Source organism: Phragmites australis, chromosome 21 (assembly GCF_958298935.1).
Source record: "Phragmites australis chromosome 21, lpPhrAust1.1, whole genome shotgun sequence".
Classification (NCBI taxonomy): Eukaryota; Viridiplantae; Streptophyta; class Magnoliopsida; order Poales; family Poaceae; genus Phragmites; species Phragmites australis.
This window is the reverse complement of record NC_084941.1, coordinates 1,435,341-1,446,682: the sequence shown is the minus strand read 5'-3', so window position 1 is coordinate 1,446,682 and position 11,342 is coordinate 1,435,341. Positions and strand designations below refer to the sequence as shown.

The following is an 11,342-nucleotide window of genomic DNA, read 5'->3' as shown; positions in this document are numbered from 1 at the left end:
GTAACATACTATACAATATATACAGGCAATCAAACTACTTCCTTTTAGGATTCTACGCATCCGTTAAGCCAGAATGAGAAAGATCCAGAGAACCAAATACTAGGGCTGAAAAATAAAACTAAAATAGGCTTGCCTCGATAGTCAAACATTGCTACCTTGGAGGAACCCTAAAAGCCTAGTTCTGGGGTCATGGGCTGGACCGACCATCAAGTTCCTGAGCCACTCACGAGCCAGCTCTAGTTTGGCTCATTTGATCATCGAGCTAAGAATGTAGCTCGGCTAGGTAGTCAAACAAACCAAGTCCGAGCCATCTTCTTAACTTGGTGGCCAAACAAGCCGAATTTGAGCTAGCTCGTAAGCGGCTTGGGGACTCAGTGGCCGGCCCAGCCCATGATCCCAGAACTAGGCCTTTTAAGGTTCCTCCAAGGCTGCAAGGCTCCAACAAGCAACTCTCCAGAGTCCACCAGGACCAACACCCCGTCACACCACCAAGACAGAGCCAGTGCCGCCGCCTGACACGCCGTCACCGGCCACCCGCCGCCGCTCCGGTCTCCGCCCTCAAGTCCCGCAGGCCGCAGCCCCGCCGCGGTGCCGCCTCTCCGCCCGTCGCCGCCGCCCGAAGATCAATCAGGTCAGAACTAAAATAGCTAGAAGCTAGATCGATCAGGTCAGAATTGAACTAGCTAGAATTATCTGAACAGAACAAAATTCAATCATTTTGTTAATCAGAATTGACGCGATGCGTCATGTGTTTGGCTGGTTTTAGTCATACTCTGCAACCTGCAATACTTATGCATTATGTTCCATGATCTTGCATGACTAAGTAGCTTTTGAGTATAATGTATAGATGATTATCAGATTATGTGTTCTGTTTGCATTTGCCATGATCTGTTTGACGTTTGCCATTAGCTTTTGAGTATTGATGATTCTGCGATGAACTGATGATGTGATCTATTTGCCAATTACCATGATCTGTTTCACTGTTTGCCATTACCTTTTTAGTATAGATGATTATGTGACATGGACATGGCAATTGGTTACCAAAAGTAGTATTTTCTATTTCGGGTGTTGTCACAATGTCAGAGATATTCAGATAAAGTGATATTTCTATGATTCTATCTGAATCTGAAGTTCTGAAATGAAATCTGAACTACTTGTTGCACCATGTGTTCTCAGTTCCGACTTTGAGTTGAGATGCTGTAGCTTGTTTGTAGTGATATTGAGTGGTGTAAACTAAGTTAGATTGCTTTGCTAATCTTACCCAAACTGACTTGGAGTCAGCTACAAACACTTTCTTTACTGAGGCACAAAGTTTATAATTTATATACTTGGAACTGACGTTGCTGGAACCTAGAATGATGATTTGGGTTTTAAAGTTGGCCTTGGCTCACGAGCCAACCGAGCTGGCTCAAGCCGGCAACGAGCCTGAGCCGAGCCTGAATTTCAGCTCGGTCACCTAGATGAACCGAGCCTGGCTCGGGTCGGCTCTTTCCACCCTTAGTCAAACACACCCTTAGTGTTCTGTTTTGAGGGCTATGGATATGGAAATTTATGGTGACTCGTTAGCCGGCTGCATATTTCAGTTGTGCAACTGGTAGTAGGTTCACCTAGATATGGTTTTCGCGATTACATCTTGTATAATTGGCTCATGGGGCAATCGGCTAAATTGTCCCTTCAGGTTGTAGTCGCGGACACTACTGCCATATCGCATATTTAGGTGCCTGTACCTTTAGTTGTCTGCCGCCTAATAATTCTCTGACAGAAAAGAGTCTCTGAACAGCTTAGTGATACTTTTAGACTGCAGTCTTTTTGGTTCATCACAAGTAATTCTTTTGTCAGTTAAATTGATATTCTCAGCCCTAAATCTAATCAAATATTGTCAGTATCGTGCTATGCCCTTATTCTTTGACAAACAGTGAGGACAATGTTTCTCAATTCTTCTCTACACCAATCCCTTTCACAGTTCTTCACTGTTCTTCTATTCCGATTCTTTTGCTGCAAATTCATAGTCACTGATGGGGAAGGCAAAGCGCACATCCATCTTCATCAGGCTGGTACTGGATTCTTCTATGTAAAGCGCAAGAATGACGGATCACTGAGAAGCTTGAATTTAGGAAGTACGAACCCCATGTGAACAAGCATGTTCTATTTACAGAAGCAAAGATGAAGTGAGATTTCATATCTCCACAATGGAGAACTGGAATAGCTTGTGGAAGTTCTTGGAATCAGAAACCTTTGTACTGTTAACTTGGATCAAAACAATGTTGCCAACATTATCCTGTTCTAGGTTCCTGAGTTTCATACTTTCATGTAGACAATTTAATGTTTCTGGAATTGGGAACCTGCAAGCAATCAGTGTTTATTGTCTCTGTCTTCTTTCGACCTGGTAAAGCACTCGCCATGTGATCCTTAAACTCATCCTGTTTTTTGGGTGTGCAGCGGATTGGCAGCGAAAGGCGTGCGGCTGCAAGCCTACAATGGTCGAATTGGCTGAGAAGATCTGAAGGTGAGAAGAGAAGTTAATCATGTATACTGATTTCACTTTTCTACTTCTGTATATTTCAGGTCGGACCCTGCATCAGTACAAAGAACTGATATGCCAGATGGTTGGTTGCTGACCCAGTTGATTTGCTTTCACCTTGATGAAGGCCTTGTCTTGAAACCATATGGAGACTGTGATTGTTGGATTTATCCTGCTTCTTCCATGAAAATGTAGGAATTATTATGGTGGTCTGTCGTTTTTTTTTGCATGTATCATATCTTTTTGTTTCATTTGGTCAATACTGGCTTGAGTCTTTTTTTTAAGGTAGCTTCCTGGTTCTCTATAGAGGGTACTCGCCTGGGTTAGAAATTGTAGCACTTTTTCAAATAACCTGTTGGCTTCCATCCTTTTGAAGGATGCATTCCATTTGATCAATTAACTTATAATTTGCAAGGGAGGCTAACAAATAGGATAATAGATACATAGATGTCTGAAACTGTTATCTGTATTTTGAGAAGGGTAGCAAGAGGCTTGCAAATATGATAGGGCAGTTCAATATGTGAAATTGGACCTTCTCCTGAAGATTTGCTGTGTAGGTTTTTAATTGTCCACTTTTTTGTTTGAGTTGTATTACTAACTCATGCATGAGCTTTCCGTGCTCAACTATCTGCTTTGCGCCTCGTGTTGCCTGTCTTGAAGATGGTGCAAGTTTGAATTTTACCACTGGATTCTGATCATATGTTATAAACTGTATGCAAAACATAGTAAATTTGTAATATTATGAAACTGCTATACAAGACAAATCTGGCTATACTATTTTATAAAAGTTCAATCGAAATATTTAAAAAGATATTGATGGTCAAAGTTTAAACGTGCAATCCCTGGTGTCGATGGTCATAAGCTCACCGGTTTTGTTGCGCCAATTGAAGGGATGACTCTGCCTTATGCGTGCTTCTTTGATGCAACAACTCACACCTCCGGGCGGTTTTTTTTTTGCATGTCTAGGACCTGATGCAAATGGAGTAGTCTCGCTTTGATGACTCATCCTAACGTCTTAGCTTGGTGACTCGTTAGCCGGTTTCATATCTTCAGTTGTGCAACTGGTAGTAGTTTTATCTAGATTGTTTTCGCGATCGGCTTAATTTTTCCGAACAGACGTCGGGAGCTCTGCAGGGTTTATACTATGGCGATCGGCTTAAATTGGCCCCTCCAGGTTGTAGTCGCGGACACTACTGCTGTCTTGCATACTGATCAGGTGGATCATTTGCTTGTTGTCGGTCTATAAATCATCCAGAATTGGGTTTTGATTCTTGACCCCAATTGCATAGTCCTCGTGTAGATGTCATCCATGCGTCTGACTGATAAAATTATGTACAGTTTCATCAGACATTTTACAGCAATTTCACCGGCACTGTACAAAAGCAACATATAAGAAGAGAAACAAACGCATCTTTCTCTTCCTGGCAAATGGTTTGGTGTGCTGAACTAAGCAACAGGAGGATATATTTCTTTCTCCTGCTGAATCACGCTACCTAACACTTTCCTTTTTCATTCTGTTCTTATCCTTTTGCCTATTGGCACCTGTCTATCTACAAGTGCGTCGCAAGTATGACCAAGACTGCACAAACAAAGCTAACCGAGCCACCAAGCCAACTGCTCCTCCCCGGCGACATGGAGGCGGCGTCCTGCGCGTAGAGCGAGCTGAGGCTGAACCCTGGGTTGGACCCGTACAGCCACTGGACGCCTTCGACGTCGTCCACGGTGAGGTCCGCCTTCTTTTCCCGTGGCCTGAGGCTCGGATACATGACAGCTTTCGGCGACGATGAGTGCCCCAGCCCGAGGACGTGCCCGATCTCGTGCGTGGCCACGGACTCCAAGTCGATGGCCGAGTGCACCGTCTCGGCGTCCATGTCCACCGCCCACCGCTCCGCGGCGTCGAGGTGGAGCCGCCCGTTCTTCGGGGAGAAGGCGTGGCCGAGCACGCCGAGCGGTCCGTCGAAGGGGATGCCGTCGCCGTGGCTGCCCACGTAGAACCCCGCCCTGATGTCGGCCGCGTTGTAGTCGTCGGTCTCGACGAAGCCCACTGGGATGACCCGCGCCCACCGCGCGAACGCGCGCCGGAACACGGCGCGCACGGCCTCGGGCGGCAGGTAGTCGACGGTGGCCGTCGGCGAGATGGCGTACGTCAGCACGAGCGGGTCCGGCTGCGTCCACCGCGGCTCGCCCTTGAAGAACGTGAACCGGCTGACCGCGCCGCCGCCGCCCCGGCTCGCCGTCGAGGCCGAGAGGGACACGGACACGCCGTGGTCGTCGTCCCCGACGCCGCAGCGCGGGGCCATGATCCGGTCGAGCGTGGGGGAGTCGAGCTGGCCCGTGACCGGCAGGCTGAGCATGGACTGGTACCGCCTCACGGCGACCTCCAGGTGCTCGTCGAACGCGTCCGTCGGGCCATGCTCCGACTTGGGCATGTACCCGAACCTCGCCAGGTACCGCTTCAGCTCGCCAAGCCCTGCGACGCGGCTGCCTCGCCGCGCGTCCAGCAGCTGCTTAAACGAGTGCCACGTCGCACCGCCGTCCGGCCGGTGCACGCTCACCGGCGCAGCCCGCGCGGCGGCGGCCACGTGGAGGCACGAGAGTAGGAGGCCTAGCAATAGGATACAGGAGCGACATGGCAGCATCAGAGCCAGGCGTCGCTGCCGTGGCCGTTAGGCTGCCGGGGTAGCTGTGCGCCGGTGGTTATTCTCGTTAAAGGACCCGTGGGTCGAGGCGGTGCAGCACGGCAAGGAATTTTGTACGCGCACGCTGCACCGGGACAAGACTGAACAAAAGCAGCTGCTACTGCGGATAGGCCATAGTGGGTCAGGTGATGGCGCTCCGGTTGGCCACCGGCTGACCTCGTCGCCTCCTGCCTACCCAGAGGCACGTAAACGACGGGTCAGAATTCAGTCACGCGTGGCTGCGAAGACCAGCTGCTGCTACGACTCACTGTGTCGTCGAAAGCACATGGCAGAACCAATCAGTCAGTCAGTCAGTCTCGGACAAGGAGACCGGTTGATGAATGATGAGCTGCGGAGGACTTGCAAGATGATGAAGGGAGCTAGTGGTGATCTGGTTAACAAGAGGAGAGTTCTAGGCGGATTGGCTTTTGGGGTTCTGATCGGCAGGGACGGGAACGGGATGACAGTGTATTGTGGATGGGCCTGTCAAATGACGTGCCACGAAAGCCAAGTCGGAAAGCGAAAGGAGCCATATTTCTCTGCTTGGGCTTAGTGGGGAAACGTTGATTTGTAGATGGAATAATTCTAGATCACCTCTTAGCGGTCGCGCCAGGGGTGCAGCTCCAGGGCCACGTATGGCACCCCCCAGCCGCGTAGTGCGCAGGCTGCACTGCCGAGCTTCTTGGAGTGGCCCATCGTCTTGTGCACGCCGGCGACCAGACAGGTAAGCCCAAACCTGGACACGTGTGCCCGGAGCTCATCGTCGAGCAGGATCTTGGGGTGGTGCGCGTGGCCGATGGCGGCAGTCTCTGCCTCGAACGCGTGTCACTGGCGCCACCTGGAGATGGTGTTGTTGCCGTTGTCGGGCTCTCTGAGTTGGTAGACGGTGATGAGACCTCGATGGGCCATCGTCATCGTCTTCTTCGAGGTCGGAGGCGACATATATGGATCCATGTTCGTGGGTGCGCGGCTGAGTCGAGTGGCGCAGGAGCTGCTCTGTTCGGTGCACGGCGAGCGAGATAGGGCCGGGTGGGGAGGGGGAGGGACTAGGGCATGGCGGGGCCTGGCAGGCCGGCGGCTAGCCACCCGCCCTGCGGCAGCGGCACTGAGTCGGGAATTGAGAGGAGGAAGAGAAGAAAAAGGGGGAAAAACGCTGTCGTGGCAAGCCTACAAAGCAAAACCACCTTGAAAACCAGTTTAGGGATAAATTAGACGAGATTGGATAGTTTAAGGGTACGTTACCTAATTTTATAGGTCAGGAGTGGAGTAGATGAACTGCAGTAGTTCAGAGGCCATCTAGACTTATTCCTTTGTAGATAGACCAGAGAGGTTTTTTATGTTGGAAAAATAAGTTCGTTCTCCTATTATCCTATCCCCTACCAGGCATCACAGCCAGGAACTTCATAGAGCCGATTCGTAACTATTCATATCACAAGTTCAGAGCCAATCCTCTCGATCATAGATAGTCTCAGCTCTCAACTTCTGAAACTTGTGCAGAGACAGCCTTATCACCTTTGGAATAGTCGCGTAGCTCTGATGGCCGAGGTCGACATGGCCGTGGAACCTTGTCCCGGTGGCATCCGCGGCCGGACCCCACGTCCGTCGCGGCGCGCGATGGCAACGCTCTCGGCGGTCGCCATCGGACGCCGGCTGCTCGTGCCCACGCGCGCGGTGTGTGAGACTGCAGTATCGTCCGCCCATATCGCGCAGGCGGGCAGGACACCCGATCGCGACCCACACCGTTGCGGACGGAAGAGCAACGGCCCGCCTATTCCTTCAGCGATACTCCTATAACAATTCACATCTTATATCTTAAATTTTTTATTTAATATTGCTACATGTAATATTTATATTTTTGTTGTAAGCACCAGCACAAATAAATTTTGTTAAGAAGATATTGACGAGTGCGGTTTGATCCAGGAACAGATGCTACCGAGCACGGACAGTCTCTTTAGATCAGATCAGATCAGATGGAGGAGGCCTTTGCCCCGTCACCACACACACCACCTGTCGATGCTGGTGGGGCCTCAGAACCATAGCACTTGCAGGGACGTGCTAAGTGCATATGTCATGGTCCGGGAAAAAAAAAAGGCATATGCGTGGCATTCGTTACTCTGCGTGGATATGCGAGTGTACAGTTTTGTGCTGTGCTTAGAGCTGGTTTGGTTAACTATTATAAATTATCACATCTTTAACAAAATCATGCTTAAGGTGTGATGAATAAATTATTCGTTACATCTTAAATAAAATTTAATAAAAAATTAGCTTATGATAAGTAAGGTCAAAGGTTAAAAAACTATGATACGTTAAAATTGTGACAGCAAATTAAATAGCTGCTAGAGAAAGTTCAGTAAAATATGGTAAAGTGCAGTAGCGAATTAAATATATCCTTAGTTTTATAGAGTTCACACTTTAGACATGGCACTACTACGTAAAAGTATGGGTATTTTTGTTTGTGTGTATGTGCGTGGAAATTAAAACTTCCCTTCAAAATAAAGATATTTGTGTGGTTTTTACATAAAGAAATGGTCTTAGTTAAAAGAAACTGACAAGGTAACTAGAAATTTTATTTTTAAAATACCAACGAGATTATTTAACATCTTTTCTTTCGATTGCAGTTTTGCTAAATTTATTTAAAAAGCTTTACAAATCACTTTTAACTTACAACATCATCTTTGAATATCCAATATGTTTGGATCATAGATAAATAAAATAGGAATAAACATTTTATGCCGTCTTTAGACATTTATTATGGACATCTTCATCAAATATAGATGAATGTTTAGCAATAGAGTAAGTGTTTGATGGTTAACATTATCTATTTGTTAAATCTCTTTTGCTTAGTGAATGAATCATGACTATGTGATAGATGAAGTCTACTTCATAGCGAAAACAATGTAATTACATCTTCAGATGTAGGAACTGGTATATTTTATTCCATTTATCCAAACAAACGTGTGCGAGACCGTGAGAGGGAAGAAATATGAGAGGCTAGCTGAAGCATGGAAAGCTCCGGTTCCAATTAACTAATGAGACATCTTTTTCTCATGATAAATGTAGGATGCTCACACTCACCCACATACATATGGATGCGTTCTTACATACCTCTAAATTAGATTGGAGACCTAGATTACATGTATGCGTGTTAATGCAATCTAAGTCCTAACCAACTAGCTACCCTGAGTTCTCGTTAAGGAGCTGAAGCGCTTCCGCCAAATTTCAGACTCCAGCTACCCCCTCATGCAGTCTCAAGGCAACCTGATGATGCAACAGGTATGTCATTAGTATCATTTTTTTGCCAGTTAGCTTCATTGTTGGCTGTTGAAACTTGAATCCCAAAAATCATAGGCATTTCAGTTTATCAATTCTGTTGCTATCTAGAAATGTACCTAGTCCAATAAAATCCCAGAAACGGCTATTGTAATTCCAGTTTCGTGCATTAAGGGAATGGGAAAGATATAAACATATATTTCAAGCTTTCACAGTTAGATGCCGTAACATAAGTTAACTGCAGCAAAAAAAATGTACATCACCTCTTTGTTTTCAGTAAAATTCATGCCTTACTGCTGAATACCTTACCAGGCTCTCAATCAGCTCAGCCAACCTCTTCAACTGCAGCTACAAGCACAAACAACCAGGAAGCTTCAAGGCCTGTAAGGTCAAATTCAGATTCAAACACATCAAAGTGACTTGCTGAAAATCCTGTCAAATTGATCTGATGTCAATCTGCTGCAGACTATTGGTGGTCTGTAACAGAGTCCGTGGTACTCACTTGACTGAAAAAGCATCCAAAGATTTGTTCTTCCATTATTTCTGATTTTTTTCAAATTTTTGCAATGCATTTCTTTGCTGAATCCACTGTACGGCCAAGTGAATCTCAAGTTCAAATTAAAAAAATTCGTTAAAATAAGTTTCTGAGACATGTTCTTGTCCAAAGTACTGCCGTGCTGTTAGTTATCTGAAATATGCAGTACTGTTCTTTTTGTGAGGAAATACCCAGTTCTGCTCTTGCAATAAGAACATTTTCTTTTTCTTGGAAAGGGAGACACCGAGTTCTACTACTGTTATACTCATATAGAAATAAAACGATTCACAGTTCATTATGTAGTGTGACCGGTGAAACTCTGAAATACTGACAAGCATCAAAATGCTCCACTTTGAAATGAACATTGTTCATATGACATCAGGTTTTCCACTATGAAACAGACTGAACCCTGAAAGAAACAAATGTAGTACAGTAGCACTTGCGCATCATAAAAGTTCAGGGGAAATTGAGTGATAAGTTTTCATACGCAAGTATACGCACAGCAAGTACATAACTGATTCAGCGGTACTGTTCAGCTTGCAGAGTTGCAGGATCATTTCCTGCAAGCAAGAATTCGACCAATCGGTCAACGTTGATGCTCGTGGTCCCGCCTTCCTCCGTTGCCGGCATTTTTTAGAAAATGGATAGAATTCTAGCTTTTTGCATTTGATGCATACAACTACTGTTATTATTACAATGATTTGGTTAAATGTCAGCAACAGTAAAGAATTAAAGCATGTTAAATAGTATCAAGCATCTATTATGTAACTATAACACTACTCGTCCTTTGCGAAGATGTCTATTGCCATCACTCACCTCTAGAGTGTAGCATACCTTCAAAACATCTTATCTTTCATTTTTCTTTTGTAATAGTCTTCAGAACCTTAGCTAATAGATTCCTCTAAAAATGAGGATATAAAAGATATTTGTTTTTTTATTAAATATAATATTATTACGATAAAATCATAGCTCAAAAAATAACAGCTATCCTAACCAAGATTCTTTTCTCTTTCTCTTTGTTCCCACCTCCCATAACTAATTGCCCACAATGTGAACTATATTCCTAGGTCTATTAATATCCAAAGCTATTCTGATAATATGCTATATGTTCTTAGCTAGGAGAAAAAAAAAGATGATGTGTGTTTTCATTGTGATTGCAAACGCAGCACTTTAGACTACCATTCTAATTTCTTTTGACTAAATTATCTTTAGTTAAAATAACCCCACAACATATATACCATAGGAATATCTTTATCTTTAAAGGAAGTTTCAGTTGTCATAACCACTTGCGAGAATTCGTAATGGGTTGATTCTTCATTTGCTTATATATGGATTGGACTGAAAATAATCCACTTTCATTTAGAGCTCACTTTAATGTATCTCTCTCATTAGAGAGATTTTGCGTGAACATTGCAAGGTTAAATTTTGCCATTCAATTAATTTATCACCTATAATTGGACGTCGGAAAGATAAGTTAAGATGTATGTTTTTCATTACTTTCGTGATTGTGATCTGCTTGTGCCTCACAACATTATATAAAGATGGGAATTGTATGCTTAAAGGACTATTATCCAACCAAATATCATTTTAGAATTGAGTCTGGCTCACAACTTGTACTTAAAAAGAACCACATTTGAGAAATTCTTTTTTATTTTCATAAAGTCAAACCAGAAATGTGAATCATCTGGTTTGCCTTGTGCTTGTGTGAGGGCTTTGGAAACCTAGCTACATGTTTTTGAGCAGTTTTTGCCACACCTCATCCTCGTTAATGAGCTCGAAAAATCATTTGCTGAGGAGGCATATATTCTTGACCAAAAGGTTAGTAATAACCAAACCACCCAGGTCCTTTGGTTAGCAAAGAATATCTCAACGTGCTAATCTATATTTTTTCTTGTGATTATTATCTTGCTAAAAAAATCTAGACGGTTCCGGTCTCTTTAGGACACCACGAGAAATTTTTTTTAAAAAAGATATCATAAATACACGAAGACTACTTAACACAAAATTGAGAAGGACTAATTTTTCCCCAGCTGACATCTTCTCTTTACAACTGCTCAATTTGCGTTCAAATTTTTCCTCAACCCCTTCCAATCGCTATCAGTGGAAGAACTGCTCGCAGTTGGTCATCTGCTCGCAGAAGAACTGCCAGCATATCATCGGCACGCCGACGCATATGCTCTGCAGTGTCGAGTTCCACCCGGAGTGCGTCAGGAACAGCCCGATCGATGGATGCGACAGGACTTGTTCCTGCTGGCACCAGCTGAGAAAGAGCCCTCTCTCTTTGGTCTCGTCGACGAACTCCTCCGGCAGCATGGCCTTCTCGCCGGTGACGAGGTCC

General features: G+C 45.0%; 1 protein-coding gene and 1 long non-coding RNA gene across 2 annotated transcripts; one reads left to right on the top strand and one right to left on the bottom strand.

Annotated features, from left to right (window-relative positions):
• The first annotated feature begins 457 nt into the window (after positions 1-457).
• On the top strand, positions 458-2,890 carry LOC133903298 (uncharacterized). The gene is made up of 2 exons (XR_009907212.1): positions 458-631; positions 2,440-2,890. It is a non-coding gene; the product is annotated as an uncharacterized LOC133903298 (long non-coding RNA).
• A 923-nt stretch (positions 2,891-3,813) lies between these two features.
• LOC133903297 (metalloendoproteinase 1-MMP-like) lies at positions 3,814-6,413 on the bottom strand. Its single transcript, XM_062344605.1, has one exon. The coding sequence runs from the start codon at positions 5,158-5,160 to the stop codon at positions 4,072-4,074; it is 1,089 nt and encodes a 362-aa protein (XP_062200589.1). The 5' UTR covers positions 5,161-6,413; the 3' UTR covers positions 3,814-4,071.
• Positions 6,414-11,342: the final 4,929 nt, after the last annotated feature.

Excerpts from the sequence above, each read along its gene's own strand:
- LOC133903297 (XM_062344605.1), bottom strand. The coding sequence starts at position 5,160 with ATGCTGCCATGTCGCTCCTGTATCCTATTGCTAGGCCTCCTACTCTCG.